The sequence below is a fragment of the Phyllosticta citribraziliensis genome (genome assembly GCF_038025025.1).
Source record: "Phyllosticta citribraziliensis strain CPC 17464 chromosome Unknown J3D65scaffold_2, whole genome shotgun sequence".
NCBI classification, from domain to species: Eukaryota; Fungi; Ascomycota; class Dothideomycetes; order Botryosphaeriales; family Phyllostictaceae; genus Phyllosticta; species Phyllosticta citribraziliensis.
In genome coordinates, this window is record NW_027117339.1 from 93457 (window position 1) to 118818 (window position 25362).

Here is a 25362-nt window from a genome sequence, read left to right on the forward strand (position 1 = left end):
ATATGACAGTCGCAGACCATGCCCAAAAGGGCAGGTAGCAACGCACTCTCCCACACGAACCAAACAAAAAAGAATAATCTACCGGCATGCGTGCAGAAGAAGAGCTAGCTAGGTAGGTGGGCTGGCTGGGTCGGCGCCTGTTGTTCTTGGGACGCAGGACCAAGACAAAGCAGCGGGCGCTACCACGCTGCGCATCTTTCTACCAAGCAGCCTCCGTAGGTTGTAGCTACCTAGCTAGCATGCATATACGGCTAGAGCAGCATGTAATGTTTTACCACCCATCCATCCACCGCGTACTTCTCATCACGCTCACCGCCCTCTCTACTCCTTTACATTATCTCGGACATCTTCTTTTCTCGCTGCGCTTGCATGGCATGGCGTTGCGATGCTCATGCGATCCATACCACTTTCCTTTCTCTTCCCATCACTCTCTCACGACGCACGCGCGCATGTACGCTCTCTTACGTCCCCTTACGACTTGCATGCATGCATAGCTTCATTGTTCTTCCATAGAATTTTAGCTTAGGCGAGGCCTGGCCTGGTCTGGCCAGGCCAGACCAATCGATCCACTATTCAAAGCCCCAGTCCGCTCCACGCACGCAAGTGCCGTCTGTTCACTTGGCCACCAACCAGCCAGCCTGCGATGCCTCTGCTCTACCCGCCCTAACCTCTTCCTCGATTGATCTGGCTGGGGCGGGCACGTGGCGGGCTGGCTGGTACGCTTGCACGCATGCGGGCACGCACTCTACGTGACACCAAACAGCGCGTGAGCCGGCTTGCTGGCCAGCCAGCGAGCGCCGCATGCCAGACGCGGGACGACCGCGCCGTCGGGCGGCGGCGGGGCCGGCAGGTACGGGATGCAGAGTACAACACTGTACACACGGCACTCCACGTACCCTACCTATCCTACTGACAACGGCACAGGGCCAGAGCACGGCGCGTTGTACCGTAGATGTCGCTATTGTAATGGGCCGCGTCGACAATTGCTAGGTGCAAGACGCGAACGCCGAACGAACGAATGGACAGTGCCTGGCGTCGGCACTCAGGTGGGCCGAAGGACGAGGGGGCTGCAATGGAGCAATGGAATCAACACCAACCACCGAGCCCCGACAACGCCGACGCCGGCGCCGACGTTGCCTCTGCCCAATCAAGAGCGTGTTTGAACTGCGGCTGCTGCTGCTGCTGTACCAGTTCCAGCAGCAGCAGCAGCAGCACATCGCAGCAGCCAAGCAACGCCGCGGGCCACAGCGCGGGAGGAGCGACTGAGGTGGTCCGTCAGTCACCCATCAGTCAGACGGGAGGTCAGGGATGTGCCTGTGTAAGACTAAACCGTGACGAGACAGGATTGGATGGAGCAGGGCGGGCCGCGGCGGCTAGGTTGGCTGGGTCGGGTTTTATTTTGGCTTCGAGCGCTCGACGGGGCCGTTTGCTGGGACTGTGCCTGACCACAGCAGACAGAGCGCTCCTTGGCCGCGATGACTTCATGGTGCGACGGGCGCGGAAGGCATCTCTGCCTGTCGTGGTCGAAAGGCGTGGTTGCGTGGACGTCTTTCCTGCCGGCTGGCTGGCTGAGTTGCAAGGCATGCATGGCGGAGCTGAAAGCGTTGAGCTGGTGGGAGCAAACGCCGCTGTATCCAACACAGTGTCTCTGTCCAAACTGTGGTTGGCGCAGCACAGACTGCCTCGTGGGTGGTTAGGATTGAGTTTGCAGAGGTTGGTGCGGGCCATGGGGTGGAATGGGATGGGCGGAGGCTGCTGAGTTTATTCGACGCCGATTCCCCTCTCTGGCTGCGTGTATCAGCATGTATCAGCACATCCAAGGAGTGTCTGTATCCATCTTCGGTGCTGGAGGAGACAGCGAGTGGCATTTCTTCCAATGACGAGTCTGACAGCCCAAAGCCGCACTGTCAAGCTGACTGCCACTGCGTCATCGTTGGTCCAGTTTCATGTCCAGGCAATTGGAGTCGACGCCCGAACTACCATTACTCTGCTATTCCCCTGTTTCGCAGCCGACAGAGTTGTGGCAGCCGGCCAAGGCAGGTTTTGGTCAGTCTGGAAAGGGTATTTTTAAGCCTATTCCGCGCGCCCACGAACCGGGACCAGGGGCTTCGTGGCAAGCGCCAACGTCCGCCAGCCGCCGACAAGCAATGACATAAAATAAGCTTTGCAAAACAGATGGACTCGGCAACTCTGCTTCGGGTGCTTGTTGCGAACGAGCTGAGCGAGCAGAGCTGTTGGACTGTTCGTCGCTCTCTGAGCGGCCTTTGTGCTGGCTGTTGCTTTTTGCATCGAGATGGATCGGGATTGCCGCTGGGCGCGGGTCTTCCGCGTCGCAGAGTTGTTTTTGGTTCGCGTGGTTGGGATCTCCCCAGCGGGAGGGCGTTCGCATGGGAGTGGCTTTGTTGGACAAGGATGCGAGCTGTGGGCTGGCCGATCACCCGCGGCCGGGGTGAGCTTGTTCCTGCGGTGGCTGACGGATGGCGCAGGCTTTCGTCCACCAGACGCAGAGTCCGCGCTGCCTGCGCAGAGGCTGGTGGCGAGATAATGTGGGAGGCTCTGGTGAAAACCGGGGAAAGAACTGATCCATTGACATGCTGAGTTGCCGACTTGTTCGCGGCAAAGTAAAATAGAGCAGTTGAGCCGTGGTAGCAATGCCCAACTGGTGTACTGCACATGACGGACCGCTACCCGACTGCCCGTCCGATGGACAGGCTAGACTGAACGATGATTTCAGCTCTGCGAGAGATGCAGCTTTACCGGGTCGATGGGATAGACGTGAGGGATTGATCACCGAACTCGTATTGTGCTGCACGCTTTGATCATTGGTGTCATTAAGCGGTCCAACTTGGACGACTAGAAATATCTATGTCAACATGCAAGAAGAGCGACGGTCTGGTGTTGCTGCCAATGTGTATGCTTGTAAACCCCAAGAGAATGAGAGAGGTGATACATGGACAGACCTCGTTGATGTTCTAATGCTGCAGTGTTCTTTTGGAGTTGCTTCATTTGTCTTGGGCTCCGTCGGGTATGGTATCGAGCCATGCCCAAGTGACGTCGACGCGGCCGTCTCCCGAGTAGGCGATCTCATCAAACGCGCCAGGACTCATGTCAAGATCGGTCTTTTCACATCCAACACCTGCTCAGGGGTATCACAAGTCAGCGTGACATGCCCATGACCAACGCGGCATATGTGTGGAAAGGCCGGGGGTTGGATACACGGGTCATGAGATTGGTGGTTTCCAGGACGCGGTATCATGACCAGGATTGAAGTGATCAAGGGGCTCGACTTACATCTATCAACCACCGTCACGTCTACACTCCGCTCCCCGCCCTCTTGTGCGTAGAATCGTCGCGCGCGAATCTTCAGACCGCAGAGCGGATTCTCATTTGGATTCGTGATTCCATACTTTTTGGCAACCTGGTCCCAAATCTTGAGAGATACCGCCACCACTTTATCGTTGTCTGAACTTGGTATGCCGCATGATCCCGTTGACGGATTGTAGAAGGTGAGTTCGCCAGACCAAGTCTGGGTGTTGGTAGGAAGAGGTAGGTTTTTGGCTTCATTCCCACTGGAAGACGAGAACGTCAGCTAATTGCAATTCGGCAGCGCTTTGGGGATATATTCCGCCATATGATAGTCGTCTTGCGGAATGTCGCAGGCCCACTTACCCTGCGCCAGCTGTCAATCCTACACTCAAGCCCACGATGAGGGCAATCAGGGAGAGGACAACTGCAGTCAAGGCCAAGAGAAAGATGCGACGTCGCATGCCCAAGTACTTGCGATTCGGCGGTACCACGGTATCCAGCTTGCTGCGCAGCATCTCGCCAATGGGTCGTTTGACGGCACCATTGGCACCCGCCGCCGCAGGCTCCCAGTCGGGGACCTGGTGACGCGCAGTCGGAAGGACTGGCTTGTCCTGTTTCTCGTTCATGCTGGCGGTGTTCAAGCGGTGGACGGGGCGCGTTGGGACGAGCTGGGAGCGCGGAGATGAGAGCGCAGCGTGCCCAAGACCTGGCGCATGAAGGGCGAGGCTCGGCGACGGTTTAAAAGGTCAATTGGAAGCGGCAGACGGCAAAAGACGGGGTTGTGGAGGAGTAGGAGCGCATAGTGTATGTCGAGCGCAGCGCGTGGTCGAGGGCTAGCAGTTGTAGGCGCCCGAGCGAACCGAAAAGGATCGCCAACTTTAATGAACAGGCTTTTCCTGTAACGGTTAGAGACCGTTCCCCGCCCGCACGGTTCCCTCCGTCAAACATGAGGAAATCTTGACATCTGCAACTCTCTTTCTACACGTACAACTGAACGGCTTTTGAATTGAAATACAACCGGGCATAATGGTACAGTATATTGCAGTCCCTGAAGCAAGTAGGCGCTACAAGAAGAGAGTATCAACTCTGCTTGATGTAGAAATGCTCTCCAACCTCTTCCACAACAACCTCGTCTCCCACCTTGATTTCTTGCACTTCGTTGCTGAATGGCACCATCTGCATGCCCAGGCAAGCGTGAGGATTAGCTCCCTCGTCAATCACCCGGTACGCCTTCATAGTCTTGTTCGGCTCTGCGGGGTGCCGCTCTGCCGTCTCCGGGTTTACGTTTGGGAGCATACATCGCGCTGTGCGGCAGGCGACGTGGAACCTGGCCTTGCCGATGCGAATTACCTTCCAGTGGTCCTCGGCGAATGCTGGAGCGCCAGTCACGTAGATGTTTGCGCGGAAGCGGCGTGCGTCCAGCTTGTCGATTGCGTTGCCCACGCGCCCTGCGAGATCTTGCACCGAAGCAAAGTTCATAATGTGGAGCGGGTAAGCATCTTGCATGCCGACAATGGGTTGATAAGATACACCTTCGCCCTTGCGCGGGGCACAGCGAAAAACTTCACGATAGCGGTTGGGGTCGATTCGCATCAGGGTGACGGGGTTGGACATTCCGAGCGCGTAGCGCAGTTTCTCGAGGATCTCCGGATCAATTTCGATGCCCATGTTGAGGGCCACGGGGCAGTCGGTCCAGATTTTGACGCTCTCAAAGGTGTGTCCTTTTTCTTTTATTCTTTCCACGGAGGGATGGAACGGGACCCGAAAGTAAATCCTTGGACCGTGACAGTCCAGACCGCGCTGCCGGAGGAGATTTCTACGAATGTAGTTGCCCATTTGCTCCAATTTGAAAATGAGCGAAGACTTGTCGTCCTCGACATACGGGAATGAGACGACAATGCAGCCGTCATTCTTGACCCACTCCCCGTCCGGAGAATAGGTCGGAGAGGACGGGTCTGGCACCCACATCTCGGTTTTGATTTTGGTCATGTTGCGATTGGCGCGCTGCGTCATGAACGTCCATTGATGGCTGACTTTCGGGTCTTCTGCCTTTGGGAGCGAGCTTATCAGTTGAGCAAAGGTAAGCTGGCGATCATATCTCATGCCCTCTCCGACGACTTCGCCATGACTGAGCTCGACTGGATAGCAGCTCTTGATGGGATGAATGGTAAGAGCCTTGACTCTGCAGGTTGCGCCATCGCCTTGAGCGAGCTTCTTGCCATATTTCGAGTCGAATTGGTCCCGGAAGTTTGATCGTTCTGGATCGATGCCCAGCCGGCGGCAGCCCGCAGGAGGTGGAGGTCTATTACTCCCCCGACGAATGTCCAGGTAAACAGCGGTTAGGGCCAGAGCGAGGAGAGAGAGCACAAGACTGAGCAATAGAGTACGCCAATCTTTCGCTTCACGAGTGGCTGCAAAGGAAGAGATTTTCGTAATAAAGTGGTCGACTTGTTGAGACGACATGGCGCACTGAAAAGAGGGAATATGTGGACGACTGGATTTCCTTCTAAGCTCTCATTCCAGGAATCGGGCTCCGTTCGCGATTCTACGAGGTGTCAATGAATCAAGAACGCAATGTGGTCGAGAGGAATATAATGTTGGGCAGACTGACCAATGCGTTGGGTCTTGACTTGAATCGAATTTAGGCCCGACAATGATCTCAAGCGGGCGCGCGACCGACGACAACGTTTTGGCAGCACCGGCAGGCGATGATTGAATGCAATGCAAAGAAAGACAGCAGAGTGGGATGGATTGGATGCATCGTGAAGAGAGGAGTCAGAGCCGACCTCGGCCCCAACAACGTGCGCCCAGGATTCCGCCGTCGACGTCACTGAGGTGCAGGTGCCGACGCGCTTCCCTCTCGGCTTTTGTTTGCTTCACGCGTCGCCTGCAACGCGCCGTCAACAACTCTGCCCTCTCTGTCGCATTTTCTGGTGCGACCCCGCCATCTCTGTCATGGCCATCTGACCATGTCTACGTCGCGTCCCTCGTCGCAGTCTCGTGAGTAGCCTCATATTGCTTGTCTGCCAGCTGCTGACCTACGCGTAGACAGACTGCCCACCGTCTCCGCGTCGCAAGCCTTCAATGCATTGAAGAACAAGGTCCCTCGCTCTCTCTCGACCGGCCTTACTCACCTTGACGCCCTACTCAGCCCTCGATCCCTCGGCGTCCAGCACAATGCCTCGAGCCAAACAGGAGGTCTTCCGCGCGGCCAGGTGACGGAGATATACGGCCCACCAGGTGCTGGCAAGACGGCCTTTGGGTATGTAGATGAGGGCATTGGGTGCGATGCTGGTGGATCTCATACTGAGTGCTTGGGCAAGACTGCAGGTATCCAAATCTGCTCTGGCGTCAGGAGGATCTGTCGTCTGGATAGGCAAGTTGGACACCGCCACACCCCCGACGGCGTTTACAGCTTCTCTAACGTCCATATCAGACGCTGCCACGCTGTTGGCGAGGCCTCGTGTCGAGGATGTTCTCTGTGCGCCACCAGTCCCGACAGCACAACCATCTCGCCTGTCTGTGCCTGAGAATGGCTTGAGCTCATCTGCTAAAGACGAGCGCGCACCCCAGGATGATCTTGCTGGTCGCTTCCACCACATATTCGTCCCCACACTCGCCCATCTGCTTGCGCTGTTTGTGCGCCCCGCCTCCTCCTTTCCCCCTGACGGCACTGCCTTGGTCGTAATCGACTCCGTGTCCACCCTCTTCGATTATGCGTATCCGCGCACCGGCTCAAGGACGGGCAACAAGAACGACGACTCCAAATGGGCTGCCGGCCGTAGATATGCCGTGATGAACGACCTCGTATCCACACTCGGAAAGACGGCAACTCTGAAAGACATTCCCGTGCTCTTGACCAACCAAACCGTGACCAAGATGAGGCCCGGCGAGGGGGCGCTTTTGATGCCCGCCATGGCGGGCATAGAATGGGACAGCGGCATCGCGACGCGGCTGGTTCTATTCAGAGATTGGCCACCAGAGTCGAGTAAGCTGACGAATCTCGAAGAGCATCGGAGGAGCAAGGTGCGGTTCGTCGGAGTCGTCAAGATGAACGGGACCGCCCTGGGTGAAGCGAATAGCTTAGGGGCCGTTGTCCCTTTTACAATCGAGAAGGTTTGCCATCATCATCCTTCCATTGAACAGCTTCCCGTTGACCGAAATCAGTCAGGATTATTCGACGTGGAACAGAAATCAGTGGAGGTGCCAATGCAGCCGCTGACGTCGCCCGCTCGCCCGACGACCAAGAGAAGGTATGCCGAAGTGGCAGACTCGGATGACGAGCTGAATTCGGACGAACTCTACGGCTGGGGAAACGAGGACGACATTGCGGCGGAAGGACTGATAGACGAATCTGACCTCGCCATTGGCCTCGCTCGCGAATCGTCCTCGCATCCCCCCCAACAAAAAAAGCAGGCTATCGACCAGGATTGAAATCGAAATCGATTGGAAACTGCCAATATCTTTCCCCCTGGCATCCAGTAGAATGCGGCCATGCAAGCCGGCTTTGGACAACACTTTCAGGATGCTGGACGGTCGGTCGCGGCGTTGCTGGACATGTTCTCCTTCGCGAAGGTCAGCGATGGAGCTCGTATCAGACTGATGCGAGTACGACAACTATCCGAAGACATCATCACTCGCGTCAAACCGCGATTGCGAACGGACAGTCATGGCCATCCACAATGACCGTAAGCCGGAGTCTTCCGAGGGCCTGCTGTCAAACGACTGCTCTTTTCCGGGGCCGTTGCTGACGATGCAGGAACCCCTTGGCTATGCGCCACAGCGTTGTCGGTGCCAGGGAGAGTCATACGGGCAATACGTCTATTTTGTGGAAAGCGCGGAAACAGACCGATCCAGGGGGGTTATGACGTCTTAACCGCAACAATCCGGCAGAGCAGCCAGCCCCTAGTGGTCTTCTGCACGACATATGTGCTTGGAAGCAGACACAACCGTTGGTTTAGACAGCGGCGCGTTGCGCGTTGGTTACATGACGAAGCGGGTCGCCGATTCGATTGGCTGGAGAAACGACGGCGTACGAGACGTGGAAAAAAGGTGCAGGACACGGCAGCGGTAGAATGAATAGAAGTTAGTATGTCAAGCAGCCTTCTAACACTGTTTCAATGAAAGCAATGGTGAACTGCTTCAGTGCGCAAAATTCGAAATCACACATCGCCAAACCGTCTTATAGTTTTGGCCTCAAGCGCACTTGCGGTTTGCGGCTGTTTTTCCTGCTAAATCAAAGGGGAAGGAAGCCTCAGTGGAATAAGAAGCGGGAGTGACAATACAGAGGTGGTGGATTGATTGAATGAATTAAGCTCACGAAGAGTGATGCTAACCAACAGGAAGGCCAGGAGGTGCGGATGAACCACACGTACAGCCCCCTTCTCTCTCCCCTGCTTTCTCCCACTCTCTCGCTCTCCTATAATTACCTGTAGCGTCGACAACACCTCCCTCCAACATTCGGCACATCAGTTAGCGTCAAAGCAAAGTAGCCAACGGTATCCCCGGAGGTCAGGTCAATCACTCAATGCGCCGACTTATGCTGACCAAAGCTTGAGTAAGAGCGCATGTGTACATATTGTGTGGGCGGCTGAAAGAATGGAGGATCATTTGACAGAAGTCATGGGATGGGTGGAGTGAGGAGACGACGCGAGTAAGGTTCCTGTCTACTTACTACCAATTTTCAGTTACCAGGACGATCGCAGCCTTCTTGTGAATGTCCGGCATGATTATTCTTGAGGACACAGGTGGCAGCGAATCATTGTTTGCGTACATTAGCCTATGCAGATATCTACGCACGCAGCAGTCAGTCAGTATAGCTGCGCAGAAGAGGGGTACCGTAGAATGACACCAGACGCTCAAGACAATCAAATACAGGACAGCGTAGACAATTCAATCCTCAGACTCATCTTTAATCACAACCGCCCCTTCGGCATCGCTTTCTGAGCCCTCGCTCTCCATACCAGCCGCAGTCTCAACAACAACCCTCTCTTTGCCGCCGCCCTCCCTCTTAATCTCGACCACCTCCACCCTCTTGCCTCTAGCCGGCCGCACCTCCGTCGCCGGCACGACCGTCTCAATGCCCATCGGCGCGCCCTCCTCGGGCCCCATGGGCAGCGCCTCGACGTCAATGTCCCAGTTGAGCAGGCAACGCAGAATGACCTCGGCGCCCGCCTTGCTCATGACGGCGTTGGCCTCCTTGCAGCGCTCGCTGCAGCAGCACTCGAGGCAGCCCTCGGCGCAGTGGCACGCCGCCAGCCGCTCGGCCGCCTGCCTTAGCAGCAAGTCGACAAAGTCGAACGCCTTGGTGCTGATGCCCGCGCCCGTGCTGCCGCCTTTGGCGTCGTAGAACGTCAGCCGCGCCGGCCGCTTGCGCGAGCTCTCGCGCGCCGCGAACTCCTTGAGCGCGTTCTTGCACTCGGTCCGCACGTCGTCTGGCAGGCTGATGACGAAGTTGGGCATCAGCGACAGCACCGCGTGCTCCGCTGCGTGGATTCCCGCCGCCACGTTGAGCCGCCGCGCCTGCAGTATCTCGAGTGCCCGCTTGGGTACGTCGAGCCACATGCCGCGCGAGTGCAGCACGATGGGTGGGTTGTCCACCGACACGGCGTCCAGCACCCGCCGCCGCTTGTCCACCTTGAAGAAGCCAAACACGACCTGCTTGATGCGGATGGGCCCGTAAAAGGCGCGGGAGGCCGAGCCGGGGATGCGGCGGATGGCCTCCGTCTCGATGGGGTCGACGTCCGTGTAGTCGCGCTGCTGCGTCGTCCAGTCGACCTTGACGTGCTCGACCTTGGCAATCATCTGCTCCTGCGAGAACTCCTTGACCAGATACGTGTAGCCCTGGTGCAAGAAGATGCCACCTTCGTAAATCGTGAAGAAGGCGCGCGACGCCTCGAGGTCTTCCAGGACGACGTTGCGATTATTGGTCGTGTCGATGATGGCAAAGTGTTCCTCTTCCGTGTCTCGAATCGTTACGTGCTGAGATGGCCGCGGGAGGAATCGCTCATTGGTGTGGTAAAAGCCGAGGGGATCTTTGCGCAGCCGTTCGGCGGCGATGCTGGCAAGGCGTGGTCCAAAGTAGAATTCGTCTTCTTCTGGGCGGATTGGCATTTCGTGCGCTGCGCACTGGACATGTCCTTCCAGGCACAGCATGTTGTCGAGGTCGACCTGAAGCTCGGCGTTTGGCTTGGTAAAGATTTCGTCCGGATTCTGCATAAAGTACTGATCGGTTGGGAAGCTATCGCCCACCAATACTGATAATGAGTCTTTGTTTCGGCGTCCGGCACGACCACTCTGTTGCCGCAGGTTGGCAATGGTATAGGGGAAACCAACGGTGAGGACGGCGTCAAGGGATCCAATGTCCACTCCAAGCTCGAGAGCATTCGTCGCAACGATTCCCACGAGCTTCCCGTCAAACATTTCCTTTTCGATTTGTCTTCGATCCTGAGGCGTGTAGCCTCCTCGGTATGCCATGACTCTGTTCATGACTTCTGGCTTTTCGAGCTTGTTGAGCTCTGTCTTGACGGAGCTGATCAAGGCCTCGCACTGCTTTCTGACTCGGCAAAAAGCAATCACTCTCACACCTCTCAGGATGAGTTGGCAGAATAGCTTGGCCGCCTCCGCAAAGGTGTCTCCTCGACCAGAGGTTGGATCTCCGGGGTCTTTGTATGGCGTGTTCCAGCACAAGAATTCCTTTCGTCCAGAGGGCGAGCCATCAAAGTCGGTGAGCTTGACCTGGTCCACCCCGAAGATTGTCTTCATGTGCTCTTCGGGGTTGGAAACCGTCGCCGAGCAAGAAATAAACTTGACGTGCCGATTGCCCACCGCGGCGCAAATCCTTCGAAGTCGTCTCATGATGAAGGCGACGTGTGATCCAAATAGCCCGTTGTAGACATGGAGCTCATCCACCACGACGTATTTCAAATTCTTCAAGAACGTCCTCCAAGATTCCTCCTGGGGAAGGATGGTTATGTGCAGCATATCGGGGTTGGTAAAGATGATGCGGGCTGCGTCGCGAATATAGTTACGATCCGCAAAGGCCGTGTCGCCGTCAAAGGTTTCGACAAGAACATCCTGTAGTCCCGGCATGAATCGGAGCATCTCCTTCAAGCTTCGGCGTTGATCCTGAGCCAGTGCCTTGGTGGGGAATATGTACATGGCTCGTGTGTCTGGTTCTTTTTCCAATTCATGCAAGACCGGGATTTGATAAATGAGAGACTTTCCAGAAGAAGTCGAAGTGGACACTATGACGTTGTGGCCATCGTGCAAGTTGTTGATGGCTTCTGCTTGATGAGCGTACAACTGGGTAATGTTTCGAGTGTTGTACAAAGCGTTCACCAAGTTTTGAGAGAGTTCAAACTTCAGGTCCCCGTAGAGTGGAGGCTGTGGATCAAAAACACGGTGACCGTCGGGTACAATCTGACTGGTATACCACTCGAGCGATTTGATTTCTGTTACAATTTCTGGAATCGTCTTGCGCTCCGATGGAATAATCGGTGGTAGCTTTGACCTGTCACTAGGGCCTGGAGTTGCACTTCGGCTCTCGGATGGGATGGGGAGGTAGGAGAGGTATTCGTCCTGTAGCTTGGAGACGGGATCAACTTCTTGCTCCGCGCAGTCGTTGAGAAACTGGTTGACGGCGGATTTGAACTTTGTATTGCGTTTCTCGATCCAATTCATCATCTGTTTTTGGCTGAATACGGGCATCTTCAAGTCCTCTCCCCTGAGGGTCCGGGTGACCTTGGTTGGTTCGCCCGTCTTTTTGCTCTGGACTTGGCGCTTCATGTCGCCGTCCACAAACTCGAAGAGCAATACCTCACGGCCCTCTGTCTTTTCTCTCTCCGACGGATCCTCAATCCGGAACTCATTTGCCCTCCGCCCAGTCATGTTGTCCTCCGACCCCATCAGGTTGACCTGCAGCATCGCTTCGTCGACGTAGCCAAAGTTGATTGCACGTGGCACCAAAGCCTTGATCTGCGCAACATCATCGATGAGCAGCTCCCGCTTGATGTGTCCCTCGACCGTACTCTTGATGTTGTCCAAGGTTGTGGCGAATTGCTTGCGCGTGCAGCAAAAGGTGTAGACGAGGTTCAAGGCGCGGTAAACTTGTTGCAGCTTCGTGAAGTGCTCTGGCCATGGTACCGTCGATTCGACGAAGCTCGAGGATTCGTGTCGGAGATTTGGGTTTGTGGAGTTTCCATCGCTCTTTTTGGAGCGTCGCGGTTTCTTGCCACCATCGTCCGTCTTTGTGGGGACTGTCGTCGAAGTGGAGCTCGAGGCTGCGTCGGGCGCGTTGGTTTCCCCAGCCTGTACCTGTTCCTCTGTAGCCGTGTCAGGTTGCACCTTGCGCTTGCGCTTCCTCGGAGTGATGGTTTTGTTGGTGAGGCTTGCAGCTTGTAGCCTCACCATGATCAGGATGTGTGGTGTTGAAGGACGGAGCGTCGGCTCGGATGATGTAGCTTTGGGGCTAACAATCCCAGTCGGTGGCAAAGTTTGCGAGTCGTTTTGACTTTTCCCGCATCGAAAAATCGTGATACTGACTGTTTTGAGGGTTCTGATGAAGCACTTGCAAGGTAGAAAGTCAGTCTAAGAAGTGCAGCTGGACAGCTGTCGCGGTCGCGCGTTCTCACGTGGGGAAGACAGGGATTCCCGTCGCGCAGCAGATCTGCCGCGAGCTGCGTTGCCTCGAGAGCTCTCCCAGACCGCAATCAAAACACACACTTTGGAACGGCAATCTTCTTCACCAACGCCTTCCCACCTTCACACGTCCAGAAACATGATCGCATAAGGCAACACATCCTTTCCGCCCAACCCCTCGCCGCACTCGTTGCCGACGCCGGTCCACACGACAATGGTCAACTCGCGATCCTCAAAGCGCAGAAAGTTGAGCCCACCTGAAGAGGACCCTCCTGCCACCACCAATGGCGCCTCTCCGACTACCAGCACGCCAGGCACTGGAAAATTGAAGCGACCGACAAAGCGCAGCGGATTGTTGTCGAGGGAGGAAGAGAGAGAAAACGGAACAGCAAGCGCCTCGACGCCCAGGAGAAGATCCGGCAGACATTTGAACGATCCCGACATCTACGATGATATTGATGGCGCCTTCGGAGAGTCTCCTACTCAACAATTGTTGAGCGAGGCCAAAAGCTCTGCTTCGAAAAAGACCCCCGCGTACTCCAGAGCGCGCACCAGGACAACTCGCGCCAACACGAACGGATCGCGTGGTACGCCAAATGGTGACATTTTGGGAGAGGAAACTGAGAGAAAGGACCAAAAAACCCCATCCAAAACGCGATCGGGACCACAAAATGGCGAGCCTGGAAACTCGGAGGCTGGAACGGATAAAGTCGACAAGCAACTTAAAGAAGCACCATCTGGAGGCAGACGCAGTGGTGCACAGAAGTCTTCAGCGGGGAAATCGGCCAAGGAAACCCCAAGCTCCAAATCACAAAAGACCCCTTCGAAAGGCGACACATCGGCCAGGTCTACACGTTCAACCAAGGAAGAAACTCATACAAATGGAATCAGCTTGGGATCTTCTGACGAATTAGAAGGGCCTCTCACCAGCCCCAAGGCGACGCCGAAGAAACAAACACCAAAGATAAAGCCAAGCCCGTCGAGAACTACATCCATCAGAAAAAGTTCAACAAGGAAGGAGTCAGCTATTTTGGGGCTTGTTGAAGATTCGGACAACGAGGTATCCACGACCACACCACGGGCCAGCGGGTTGTCGACTACTCCGAAGAGAAAGAGTTCAGTGAAAAAGACTCCTGCTCGCGACTCGGGCAAATTGCCCTCCTTGGAAGACCTGACAGCTTTGAAGTGCCTTGTTTTGGACAGGATATCGGGGAGAAACTCCATCCCATTGGTCGGACTTGAGGAAGAATACAAAAAAGTGTACTCGCTGGTGGAGCAAACCATCAACTCGGGCGAGGGCAACTCGATGCTCGTCATTGGCGCTCGAGGAAGCGGCAAAACAGCACTGGTCAACAAAGTGCTGGGGGAGATTTCCAAAGAGCAGAGGCAAGACTTTCACGTCATTCGGCTGAGCGGCTTCGTCCACACAGACGACAAGCTTGCGCTTCGGGAGATATGGAGGCAGCTGGGCAAAGAAATGGACATTGAGGACGACAGCATGGGCAAGAATTACGCCGACACGCTGGCCACGTTGCTCGCGCTGCTGTCCCATCCCTCTGAACTGGCAGGCGAGGAGTCAAATGAGATTGCCAAGGCCGTCGTCTTTGTCATGGACGAGTTCGACTTGTTTGCGTCGCATCCCCGGCAGACGCTCCTTTACAACCTGTTTGACATTGCGCAGTCGAGAAAGGCGCCCATTGCCGTTCTCGGTCTCACTACGAGGATCGGGGTTTCTGAGAACCTGGAGAAGCGCGTCAAGAGCAGGTTCAGCCACCGCTACGTGCATCTCTCGCTGGCCAAGAGCTTCACGTCGTTCCAGGAGATTTGCAAGGCGGCGTTGACGGTTGACGCTGAGGAGCTTGGTGGGTCCGACGCGGCGATTCCCAGCCGTTGGAACAAGTCAATCGAGGTAAAACCACCCTCCCCTTCTTTCACAAGATCTGCAGCTGACGAGCCCCAGACGCTCTTCTCGACGCCCGACTTTCTCACTTCGCAGCTGCTCCCGCACTACCAGCTCAACAAGTCGGTCCCCTCGGCCCTCTCCGCCTTCTACCTGCCCACGGCGTCCCTGACGCCAACGACATTCCCCCTGCAACCCTCACACTTTGCATCCAACGCCAACCTCACCAACACACTGCTGCTGCACGCGCCAGACTCGAAGCTCGCCCTGCTGCCCTCGCTATCGGAGCTGCAACTGGCGCTGCTCATCGCGGCGGCGCGCCTCGACGTCATCCACGACACGGACACGTGCAACTTCAACATGGCGTACGCCGAGTACGCGGCGCTGGCGGCGTCGGCCAAGCTCGCGTCGGCGGCTGGCGGCGCGCTGGCCAGCGGCATCAAGGTGTGGGGCCGCGAGGTGGCGCGCGGCGAGTGGGAGCGGCTGGTGCAGTGGGAGCTGCTGCTGCCCGTCGTCGCCAACGTGGTCGGGGGAGGCGGCGCGGCGGCCAGGGGCGGCGGCGTCGGCGACACGGCCATGGTTAGGTGCGACGTCGCGATGGAGGAGATTGCGCCCAGTGTGCCGGGGATGGAGCGCGTTATGGAGAGGTGGTGTCGGCAGATTTAGATGGGTGGACGTTGGGGATGAGGGACTGGTGCTTGCACACATTTTGGCATGGTTGGAGCATTGGCGGCGTTTGAAGTAAGCATTGAGGCTGCATACCTAGATATCCGGGCAGGCAGGCAAGCATAACCAAAAGCATGACAGAACTAATCAAGAAAGTAATTCAATTCGAAGACCAACCCACACCCCCTCCCAGTCCTCTCCCTTTTTCTCTCCCCAAAACAAACACCCGCTACGCTACGGCACTCAAATCTTGCTAACAGCGACGTTGCCGCCGACGCCCTCGCCAATCAAAAAGGTCGGCTCCTTGTTGGAGAAGTTGGCGACGTCGGCCATGACGGGGCCGGCGGCCTGCGTGACGGCGTTGTCCCAGGCGGCGCGGTCCGGGAACTCGAGCAGGCACATGACGCTGTAGGGGGCGGGGTCGCCGGTGGCGGTGGAGAGGAGTCTGCGGTGGTGAGTTGGGTGACGTGAAGGTGGGAAGGTTGGGTGTTGTGGTGATGGGGGGAATGGGGAGAGACGTTACTTTTGCACGCGGTAGCCGATCAGGCCGTGCTGGCCAAAGTGCTGCTGCGCCAGCGGCATGTGCGTCTGCAGGTAGTATTCCATGTTGAAGGTTGCGTCTTGGACGTTGGGGTAGAGGACGGTGATGGTGACGGGCGCCATGGTTGGTGGTGTTGATTGGTGGTGGGCTGAGCGCTGTGGATTGATTCTGCTCGTTTTTCTTTCTTTGATCACGACGATGTGAAGGGACCCGACAGTTTTGTTTGCGCGTCTGGGGGTTTGGCTGAGATTGATGTCGAGTGGATGGCGGCGGAAGAGTAGGTGGGTCGTGACGAAGAGGAGGAGGAGGGGTTATGGGGATGACCTCGCGGTGTCAGCCAATGTCAGCCGGTCGATCAATCAATCACTCAATCAATCAGTCAGTCAAGTAATCAGTCCATCTAAGCTTCCGCCTTCCGTCCAACAGTCCCAGATGCGATCCGGATGGGCGAGCTTCTCCTCACGACGCGGTTTGCTCTTTGGGCGGGCACAGCCGCGGCACGACGAGGCTTCAGGTGGGGCAGCAAGCAGCTCGACAGCTCCCCTCGTCGTCGGCGCTGCGGGGTAGCTTGCTTGCTTGCTTGCTTGCTCGCTCGAGACGGGTTCAACCTTTCTCGCCGGCTGCAGGCGGCCAAGGGTCTTGATTTTGACTTTGAAAGTTTCATGGCGGGCGATGGATGCAGCTAGGTACGTACATGGCGTTGGGTCGATGCGATTGCCAACACCATTGGTGAAGCGGCTACGTTGGCTCGACGGGGATTCGGCCAAGTCCGTCCCCCGACAAACCCACGTTGATGAAGGATGGATGGAGCGGAGACTTCAAGGTGTTTAACGGATAAATACAAGCACGCAAACTTTGACGCCATCATCTATCTCGCGATGGCTCATCTCCACCCGCGATCAATCCCAGACGGGCGGACGCCAAGCAACTGCAGCTCCCGATCCGCCCTTGGCACCCGCTGCCCGCTCCGCCAGCCACCACATCATCCATCTCCCGTCCAACTTCAGCTCCGCGCTTAGTTGCCGCAAGCCACGACAAGTCACAGCATGCTTGAGACGACGATGACGACGACCTAAGTCCCCACCGCGCACGGCGAGCTGAACAGAAAACTGCCGCCGCAGCACCAACCCAACATGTCAAACACGCCCTTTGTTCGGCCGAGTCTGTGTCGGCGACCGCCATGCCATGGCACCTTGGAGTCCTCGTAGCAGCCAACTAGCCAGTAGCAGCAGCATTGCCCACCGCACGGCACCCAAGCAAGACGGCGCGCAAGACACGGACCGAGGAGCAGCGAGACGAGGCAGAGACACTGCCAACACCGCAGCAGCATCACATCAGCATCAAATCAACATCAGGCAGACGGCTAAACTCATCCATCACCTATCAATCAATCACCACCTCAGGTCCTTCACTTAGCACGCCCCATTGGTTGCACGACCCCAGCCTGGCTGCGTCGCACTTCCGATGGATGGCTTTGGTCGTTGCGTTTGCGTTCCTCGGTCGTGCATGCGCCTCCTTCGGTGCCACTTCAGCCACCACCGCCAGCACCACCACCACGCGCGCGCGTTGCTTGCCTGCCTTGCCTTAGCAAGATCGCCGGGGGCTGAAATCTCCGTGTAATGGTGGCTGCAAGGCTACACCCGCCGCCGTCCGCTCCAGACGACGAAGTTTGCGAGCAACAACAAGGCGCGATTCTGGCGGGTTGGCAAAAGAGCTAGGAGAAAATGTCTTGACAGAATGCGTGCCGGCTTCTCTCTCGTCCAATCAGTCCTATATTCCAAGGAAGTTTTCAACGCCCCTTTTTTCTTTCTCTCTTCCTTCGTTCTAGTCTCGTCACCCCATTCCTGCACGCGACCATCCATCCACCTTGTTTTCCCCGTTCGTCCACCCATCCATCCATTCATCGACACGGGCAAGCGGTACTCCCGTACCCCGCAGGATCTGACAGGACGGACAAACAGCCCCAGTACCCACACTCCACTGTCTTTCCCAACCCCAACCAACAACCTCTCACAGCGTATGGTGATGGTCCCGGATACTCGGGGGGCCAAAATGCCCTCATGCCCATGCCCCATGCCTCTTGCCCCATGTCCTCCCCTTTCTGTCCCCCTCCCTGCCCGCCGCCCTGCCTCCCATCCATCCCTCCCTCCACAGCACCCCACACACGCCCCATGTGTGTATGTGTGTACCCACCGCAGGATCACATTCTACGTCACAACGGCTCTGGCGCTCGCTGCTCGCTCTCAACTGCCTCGACCTGCGCCGCCAACGCCAATGCCGGCGCCAAGCGACGCACAAGAGCACGCACGCACGCACGCACGGGAGCCAAGAATGCTTGCGCGCATGAACCACCGCGCTGAGAGACGATACACATGTCGCACCGAACCGCTTGCTTGCGCGCGTGTGCCACACAGCAATGGCAGTGTGTGTGAGGGACTACGTACACCAGGCTCGGCCAAGAGCTGCGCCGAGAGTGTGGCTGGCTGGCTGGCTGCCACGAACGGCGCTGCCGCTGCCGCTACCGGCGGGTGGGCGGGCGGGCGGCGCGTTGTTGTGCCACACCTACGTACTCACCACACACTCACCACTCACAATCAGCCAGAGGAAAGCAAAGCTAAGCAAAGTGGAGATAGGATGGTCGACCTGACTGCCACCACGAGCGAGAAAACAAGCAAACAAGCAAGCAACCTCCGCAGCCCAGCCCAGCCCAGCCTAGCCCAGCGCAGCTCAGCTCAGCTCAGCTCAGCATAACGCATCGAAGGCGGCAGAAAGAAAGAAAGAAAGACAAAGACAGATATGACGACGGACGGGCACTCGAAACATGACCAGTCTCCCTACCTACATCTACATGTCTGCCTCCATGTACTCTTCTGCTCGCAGAGACTCAGGCAGGCAGGCAGGCAGACAAACCTACCCACCTACCAACCAACCTACCTACATGTAGTAGTAGTCCGCACAACAACCACCATCTCCACGCCAAGAAAAAACTGGTGCTGCAAGACACGCACGCAGAGCTTCGTTCTGCTCAGCTTCGCTCAGCTCGGCTCGTTCGTTCGTTCGCTCGTTCGTTCGCTCGCTCGCTGTAGCCTTCTCTACCGCCGCCGCCGCCGCCCTGCGTGCATGCATTCGTGCATGCACACCTGCATTCATGACTATAATGCATGTTTTTGCTTGCTCGTTTCATCGTTTACCCCATGTACTGTACTATACCCCTTGCATACATACACACCCCATACATACATACATACCAATCAATCCATATCCATCAGTCAGCCCCCGCAGTCCCACACCACCAACCATCTGGCATCCATCTTTCAGCCTGCCTGCCTGCCTGCCTATCCCCATACCCACTCGCCCGGTGCCAGCTCCGCTTCCCGCCCATCTACCCATGTATCTGCCCTGTGCTGCCGCCGCCGCCCACAACCACAATCACCATCACATTCACACACGACGCCAAGACGAGACGACACACAGTGGTGGTGGTAGTCATCATGACAAGCGTACTGCGTATGTAGTAGTATATGCATATGGCTTATCATTCCCCAACCATGGTCTACTACTACTGCTACTACTGCTACTACTACTACTACCACCACCACCACCACTACCGCTCTGATGCTATCCCGTCCAATCGAACCCAATGATGACAATGACAATGATGATGATGATGATTATGCACAAATACAAGTAAAGCAGGATGATGATGATGATGATGATGATGACCACCACGGGGTACCACTGCTGGTGATGATGATGGAGGGCGATGATGAAGGGGGAAGGGGGGTATCTTGACGAACGACAACTGACTTGACTGGCCGACTGGCCGACTAAACCAACAGCAACGAAACTAAAAAGGGAAAAGGAAAAAAAAAAAAAAAAAAAAAGGCGGTGCAAGTCCAACAAGAAACACCCCACCAACGCGCGCGCGCACGCTATACTGTACAACTGTGACTACTGCCTGTCCTGTACGCTCCAAAGAAGAAGAATCGAAAGAAGAAAGAAGAGCGAGAAAACGCCCGCTTCGCCGTCCGCGTCAAGCACGCAGGCAAGTCCGAAAAAACAACCAACAAGGATACTATGTCTTGCGTGTTTCAAGTGAACAGCAGCACGCAGCAGGCATGCACGCAGGCAGGCACGCAGACGACGGCGGCGGCGGCGGCGCAATGTCAGGCGGAGAAATGTGGCTGTTGATTGCTACAGCGCGCCCTGCTCTGCCCTGTTGGCGCAATAAAGCGCGATCGATGTGGTGTGGCGTGGCGCAGCGTGGCGCCGCCGACGATGGATGGGTACGGTAATGACTGCGAGAGCGAGCAGCGAGCCAGCCAGGTCAGCGCGTGGTGGCGCCTCGCAGCAGCAGCCGCAGCTCGCTTCAGGTACGCTTGCTGACCAACAAGGCGGCGGATAAGGCTGGCAGGCGGGCAGACAGGCGGGCTGGTTGGTCGTGTGTGTCGTGTCGTGTGTGGGCTGAGAGCAGTACCAAGGAGCAACCTCAGCAGTAAGCCAGGGTAAGCGAGAAAACGGAAAAGGCAAAAAATCCACAATCAAGCACCAAAGCCAAAACGGCCTGGCCCGTTGCAATCTTGCCCGATCTCATCACCCTTTTGATTTCCGAAGATGTGACGCGGCCAGATTGTCTGCGAGACCAGTTGGCCGGGCTTTTGGCTTGCGGGCTTGCGGGCTTGCGGGCTTTTTTGCTTTTATGCTCTCGATGCCTGTGCCGCTGTGTCCCGCGTCCACATCCCGTGCTATAGGCAGCTCGCTCCCGCGTCGACTGAGGATTGAGACCAGCCAAAGGATTAGCGTGCCACTTTTCAAGGAGCTTGGTATTTGCGCGTCAGGCTCTTTTTTTCGCTGTGCAGGAAAATCAAAACAAAAGTACAAACGCCCCACGCTGTTTCTCTTCAGCCGGGGATGCTCGCTCGCTCGCTGAATCCATGCAGTGCGGGTTGTGAAAACACCAGGCCGGAAAGTTCCGTAGCGAAACGCCTCAAAACTCCGGTCGTATGCAGAAATGATGCGGTAGGAGATGTCGCTCGAGGGATGCGGGTGGTCTAGTTTGGAATGGAAGCGGATGTGCGTGGGCCGTGCGAGTCAGACACGACGTCGCGTGCACTCGAGTGTGCTCTGCGGTGTCCGGAATTCGGGAGTGCTCTGCCTTGTCCGTCTAGTCAGACGAGCGGCAGGCCCTTTTCTTCGCCGTCTTCAAAGACCTTCTTCTCCAGGCGTTGCGTCAGCTTGGCGCAGTAGCTGTCGACGTAGGTGGTCCACAGGTGAGCCACGGTATAGACCACGGCCAGCCAAATGGGGATTGCAATCGAAAACGTCAGGGTGCCGGGGCCTGGAAGCCAGTTGCCGATGATTTCGCCCTCCTCGTTGCGCACCTCTTCAAACGGCTCGCCGGATATGCCGTACAGCATCCAAACGAGAATGGTGCGGAGCAGGGTACCATGAGTCAGGTACACGGCGAAACTGTTCTTGCCCAACCACATGAAGTACTTGTTGCTGAGAATGTCCTTGGCGCCCGAAGAGAGGAAGAGGCCGAGGACAACAATGTCGAGGCCTAGAGCCGTGTAGCGGCGCGGCACGTCGCTGCCTTCGGGGAAGAGGGAGTGGGAGAATTCGAGAAGCTGGCGCGACCAGGTGAGCCATTCGGGGCCATCGACGGGGTACGAGGCAAAGTAGAGGCCCAGGACGACGAGGAAGGGGGCCATGATGTTGAGCGGTGTCCTGTGTTTGGCCATGAAGGCCTGGCCGGCGGGGTGGAGGGAGAAGTCGCAAAGGATCATGGCAAAGTAGAGTTGTTGGTAAAAGGTTTCTGTGCTGCTGTTAGCTGGGTTTGAAGGGCGAGGTGTTGACACTCACCGACTAGCTCATGGCTGTCCTGGAAAAAGTAGCAAAACATGAGGACGTATGCGATGAGGCGGTACTTGTACTTGAGGAAAATGGTTGCGCTCAGGCCGACGTAGGCCAGCATCGACTCCTTGAGCAGAGGCAGCATGGCCCACTGGTGGTCGTCGTAGGGCATGAAGCCGTTGGTCCAGACGGAGCGGAAGGCTTCCCAGAGATCGTATACGGCGCCCCACAGAGACTCGGCGGCGCGCGGGCTGGCCTCTCTGATCCAGACCTGGTCGGTGCGGTGGGCGACGTTGAAGGCGCCGATTTGGGCCAGGAACCAGGCGATTGCCATGGCGATGGTGGAGGGCAGGATGAGCCTAGGCAGACGGCGAAAGGCCGACTTTGCAATGGCGGACAGGGCCTCGTCATACTGGCCGCCGCGAGCCAGGCGTAGGGGTTTCAGGGCGCAGACGAATCCGGTCAGGAATCCGAAGATGGTGACACCGATGCGGCCTTGCGGCAGGACGCGGAAAAATGGCATCTGGAGCAGTCGCGGGGGTGCGCCCTCGACATCGGCGGCGAGGAAGGCTTCAAAGTACCATGCGCGGCAGAGGTGGGTGATGATGACGCTGAAGGAGGCGATTCCGCGCAGGCCCTGGTGGTGTTAGTGGTGGGGGTGGGGGTGGAGGTGGAGGTGGGAGGGGACAAAGTACCTCGACCCATTTGACGTTTTTCTCATTGCCCATGGCTAGGTTGAAGCCTCATCCAGCGAGGACCGATGTGGTGGTGGAGATGTTGTGGTATGCAAGGTGGTGGTCAAGGAGGGTCGCCAATCAGTGGGAGGATGGGCCGATGGTCCTGGGTGCTGTAGGTACTGTAGGGTGGATGGAGAAGCAGCAGCTGGAGGAGAGAGGATAGGACGCAACGGCGGGGAGGGTGGCTGGATAAAGTAGGCAGAGGACGAGGAGTGGTGGAACAAAAGGAAGGAAGAAGATGTGAAGTGAGAAGAGAGACGGAGACGGAGACGGAGACGAAGCGGCTACGACCCAAGACACTGGAGAGCGACAAGGGAAGGGCAGGGTATCGGCTTGGCAGGGCCTTGGCGGCGTCTGCCCTGGAACAGCGACCACCAGGAGAGCGCCATTCCCGACGCCAGCTGACGGCCCTTTTGTTCCTCCAAGCACGCACTTGGTGCCCGCCGACCCATGTCTGCGCCCACTCTTGTCCCTCTCCGCCGCCCATGACGCACTTGTTCGGCGTCGACTTCCGCTCCTCGTATGCCGCCTCCATCACCCATCAACCAGCTTCCGCGCTGCCGTCTTGGCCCAATTCCCCTCGTTCGTACGGCTGCTCGTCTCGCCCCCTTTCCGTCTCCTTTTCCCTCGCTTGTCCCACTCCTAGGGGGCCCAACGCCATTTCGTGCCATACCCATCTCGCCCGGCCCACTTCTGATCTTCGTCGCCCGGCGCTGCTCGAGATTCTGAAATTGAAATCTGATAACTAGATGAATTCCATGGCGAGCTCGCCATCGCCGCGCCCGCATTGCGCCACGTCCTCGCCTGCTGGTTGGCTGCTGGGCCCCCTGAAATGGCTTCGGTTGTGATGGGCTGCAGGACAGGCCAGGACAGCACATATTTTTGGCAGACGACCAATCCCTCGCACCCGAAACCACTTCAAACATGGCAAGACGCCTCCAAGCCTCGCTGAAACAACCTCTTTGCACCTCGACAGTATGCATACTCGTCGTGACTTTCAATTCCTCGCCCATTCTCGACGCCCCCCTCCCCCCGCTCGAGCCAACCATGCAGCCTTTAACCGTAAACGTAACCTTGCGCCATAACCGCTGCTAATCGCGACCACCGCCCATCCATTTCTCTGTGCTCTCCCTCTCCATTGCCAGCTTTCCATCATGACCTCGTCGTCGTCGTCCTCCTCCAACCGACTGCAGAACAAGGCCGCCCTCATCACCGGCGCTTCGTCCGGCCTGGGTCGTGCCATTGCCCTTGCCTATGCCGCCGAGGGCGCCCGCGTCGCCTGCGTCGACCTGTTTCCAACCCCGCGCGATGCCACGCTGAACCAAGCGACGGGCAAAGCCCACATGTACGACCGGCGCGCCGACGACGGCATGCACACGCACGAGCTGCTGCGCTCGCGGCACCCGCGCAGCGACGCCATGTTCGTGCAGGCCGACCTGACCAAGGCCGCCGACGTCGAGGCCGCCGTGGCCCGCGTCGTCGCGCGCTTCGGCCGGCTCGACGTGCTGGTCAACAACGCCGGCATCAGCGTCGAGAGCTCCCACGAGCGCGTCACGCGCTGCCACGACACGTCCGAGGCCGACTGGGACAAGACGCTGGCCATCAACACCAAGGGCGTCTTCCTGGGCTGCAAGTACGGCATCGCCCAGATGCTCAAGCAGCCGCCGCCTCCTCTGCCGCTAGCGGGCCCCGACGGCCACGCGGACGACCACCAACAACCCCCGGACCGGGGCTTCATTGTCAACACGGCGAGCATTCAGGGCTTGGTAGCCTATTACGGCACGCGTGAGTAACCCACCTTTGTCGTTGGCGCGTTCCCAATCCGGGGATACCAAGTCATCTATCCAGAGGCGGCGGCGGCGGTGGATGTATACTGCTGCTGCGTGTACGAAACAAAACACACTGACGCGGAGGACGCACCGCACGACGAATGCAGCCGCCTACTGCGCTTCCAAAGGCGCCGTCGTCCAGCTGACCAAGCAGATTGCCCTCGACTACGCCAAAGACCGCATCCACTGCAACGCGCTGTGCCCGGGCTGTGAGTGGGATTGTTTCTTTCTTTCCTTCTCTCTTACCCTGCCTTCTCCTATCGTGTCCATCCTGGTAGTCGGCTAGTTCTTTGCTCTGGGTGGATGCCCCTTGGGGTTTTTGCTTCTTCGTCTGCCAACCTACCCTACCCCTGCCTGCACATCCCGACCCCGCGTGCCCCGGCGCCGCCTTGATCGCGCCGTGGAGCCCAGCCCAGCCCAGCCCAGGAACCAAGGCACAGCTGGCGAGGCGGACACCTGGTCCTGTCCTGGGGCATGCATGCACGCATGCACGTCCCGTCCCTTCATCATCAGACATCGACACCGAGCAATGTCATTTCTCCGTCCGTCCACTCATCCAAGGAAGAACACCACACCCTCTAATCTCGCGCCATCACTTCCTTTTCTTTTTTCTTTTCTTTTCTTTTCTTTTCTTGCCCCCTCCCCCTCAAACAGCCTTATAACACCTACCGGCACAGTCCTCCACACCCCCATGACGCTCAACCACCAAGACGCCGGCCCCGCCCAGGCCGCCGTCGACGCGGCGCACCCGCTCGGCGGCATGGGCTGCGCCGACGACGTCGCCCGCGTCGCCGTGTTCCTCGCCAGCAGCGATGCCCGCTGGGTTACGGGGCACCCCATGGTTGTGGATGGGGGGTATACTATTGTTTAGTGTGAGTGGTAAGGGGGGGG

General features: G+C 57.4%; 12 protein-coding genes across 12 annotated transcripts; 5 read left to right on the forward strand and 7 right to left on the reverse strand.

Moving 5' to 3' along the window:
• The first annotated feature begins 719 nt into the window (after window positions 1-719).
• Window positions 720-1871, forward strand: J3D65DRAFT_193718 (uncharacterized protein). The gene is made up of 2 exons (XM_066794366.1): window positions 720-850; window positions 925-1871. The coding sequence occupies exon 2, from the start codon at window positions 1019-1021 to the stop codon at window positions 1757-1759; it is 741 nt and encodes a 246-aa protein (XP_066658243.1). The 5' UTR covers window positions 720-850; window positions 925-1018; the 3' UTR covers window positions 1760-1871.
• Window positions 1871-2838, reverse strand: J3D65DRAFT_193542 (uncharacterized protein). Its single transcript, XM_066794365.1, has one exon. It carries the CDS (start codon window positions 2673-2675, stop codon window positions 1983-1985), a length of 693 nt encoding a protein of 230 aa, XP_066658244.1. The 5' UTR covers window positions 2676-2838; the 3' UTR covers window positions 1871-1982.
• Window positions 2839-4159, reverse strand: J3D65DRAFT_193541 (riboflavin aldehyde-forming enzyme). Its single transcript, XM_066794364.1, has 3 exons — window positions 3670-4159; window positions 3292-3569; window positions 2839-3136 (listed from the first exon to the last, which is right to left on the reverse strand). The coding sequence occupies exons 1-3, from the start codon at window positions 3930-3932 to the stop codon at window positions 3003-3005; spliced, it is 675 nt and encodes a 224-aa protein (XP_066658245.1). The 5' UTR covers window positions 3933-4159; the 3' UTR covers window positions 2839-3002.
• Window positions 4156-6150, reverse strand: J3D65DRAFT_612111 (MOSC domain-containing protein). The gene has a single exon (XM_066798987.1). It carries the CDS (start codon window positions 5767-5769, stop codon window positions 4387-4389), a length of 1383 nt encoding a protein of 460 aa, XP_066658246.1. The 5' UTR covers window positions 5770-6150; the 3' UTR covers window positions 4156-4386.
• Window positions 6151-6275: 125 nt separating this feature from the next.
• Window positions 6276-7740, forward strand: J3D65DRAFT_643982 (P-loop containing nucleoside triphosphate hydrolase protein; the record flags this gene model as incomplete). The annotated part of the gene is made up of 4 exons (XM_066802120.1): window positions 6276-6306; window positions 6355-6568; window positions 6630-7422; window positions 7474-7740. The coding sequence occupies 4 exons, from the start codon at window positions 6276-6278 to the stop codon at window positions 7738-7740; spliced, it is 1305 nt and encodes a 434-aa protein (XP_066658247.1).
• A 1297-nt stretch (window positions 7741-9037) lies between these two features.
• On the reverse strand, window positions 9038-12899 carry J3D65DRAFT_193429 (DEAD/DEAH box helicase-like protein). Its single transcript, XM_066794363.1, has one exon. The coding sequence runs from the start codon at window positions 12715-12717 to the stop codon at window positions 9199-9201; it is 3519 nt and encodes a 1172-aa protein (XP_066658248.1). The 5' UTR covers window positions 12718-12899; the 3' UTR covers window positions 9038-9198.
• A 52-nt stretch (window positions 12900-12951) lies between these two features.
• J3D65DRAFT_612121 (origin recognition complex subunit 4 C-terminus-domain-containing protein) lies at window positions 12952-15667 on the forward strand. Its single transcript, XM_066798988.1, has 2 exons — window positions 12952-14854; window positions 14906-15667. The coding sequence occupies exons 1-2, from the start codon at window positions 13160-13162 to the stop codon at window positions 15509-15511; spliced, it is 2301 nt and encodes a 766-aa protein (XP_066658249.1). The 5' UTR covers window positions 12952-13159; the 3' UTR covers window positions 15512-15667.
• J3D65DRAFT_612124 (uncharacterized protein) lies at window positions 15574-16374 on the reverse strand. The gene is made up of 2 exons (XM_066798989.1): window positions 16035-16374; window positions 15574-15956 (listed from the first exon to the last, which is right to left on the reverse strand). Exons 1-2 carry the CDS (start codon window positions 16172-16174, stop codon window positions 15755-15757), a joined length of 342 nt encoding a protein of 113 aa, XP_066658250.1. The 5' UTR covers window positions 16175-16374; the 3' UTR covers window positions 15574-15754.
• Window positions 16375-16978: 604 nt separating this feature from the next.
• J3D65DRAFT_612127 (uncharacterized protein) lies at window positions 16979-17415 on the reverse strand. The gene has a single exon (XM_066798990.1). It carries the CDS (start codon window positions 17380-17382, stop codon window positions 17125-17127), a length of 258 nt encoding a protein of 85 aa, XP_066658251.1. The 5' UTR covers window positions 17383-17415; the 3' UTR covers window positions 16979-17124.
• A 1344-nt stretch (window positions 17416-18759) lies between these two features.
• Window positions 18760-19854, forward strand: J3D65DRAFT_194048 (uncharacterized protein). The gene has a single exon (XM_066794367.1). It carries the CDS (start codon window positions 18849-18851, stop codon window positions 19536-19538), a length of 690 nt encoding a protein of 229 aa, XP_066658252.1. The 5' UTR covers window positions 18760-18848; the 3' UTR covers window positions 19539-19854.
• Window positions 19855-21220: 1366 nt separating this feature from the next.
• J3D65DRAFT_664401 (acyltransferase 3) lies at window positions 21221-22633 on the reverse strand (the record flags this gene model as incomplete). The annotated part of the gene is made up of 3 exons (XM_066802737.1): window positions 21221-21867; window positions 21915-22542; window positions 22601-22633. 3 exons carry the CDS (start codon window positions 22631-22633, stop codon window positions 21221-21223), a joined length of 1308 nt encoding a protein of 435 aa, XP_066658253.1.
• Window positions 22634-23547: 914 nt separating this feature from the next.
• Window positions 23548-25361, forward strand: J3D65DRAFT_612133 (uncharacterized protein). Its single transcript, XM_066798991.1, has 3 exons — window positions 23548-24427; window positions 24579-24680; window positions 25149-25361. Exons 1-3 carry the CDS (start codon window positions 23797-23799, stop codon window positions 25340-25342), a joined length of 927 nt encoding a protein of 308 aa, XP_066658254.1. The 5' UTR covers window positions 23548-23796; the 3' UTR covers window positions 25343-25361.
• The last annotated feature ends 1 nt before the right edge of the window (window position 25362 follows it).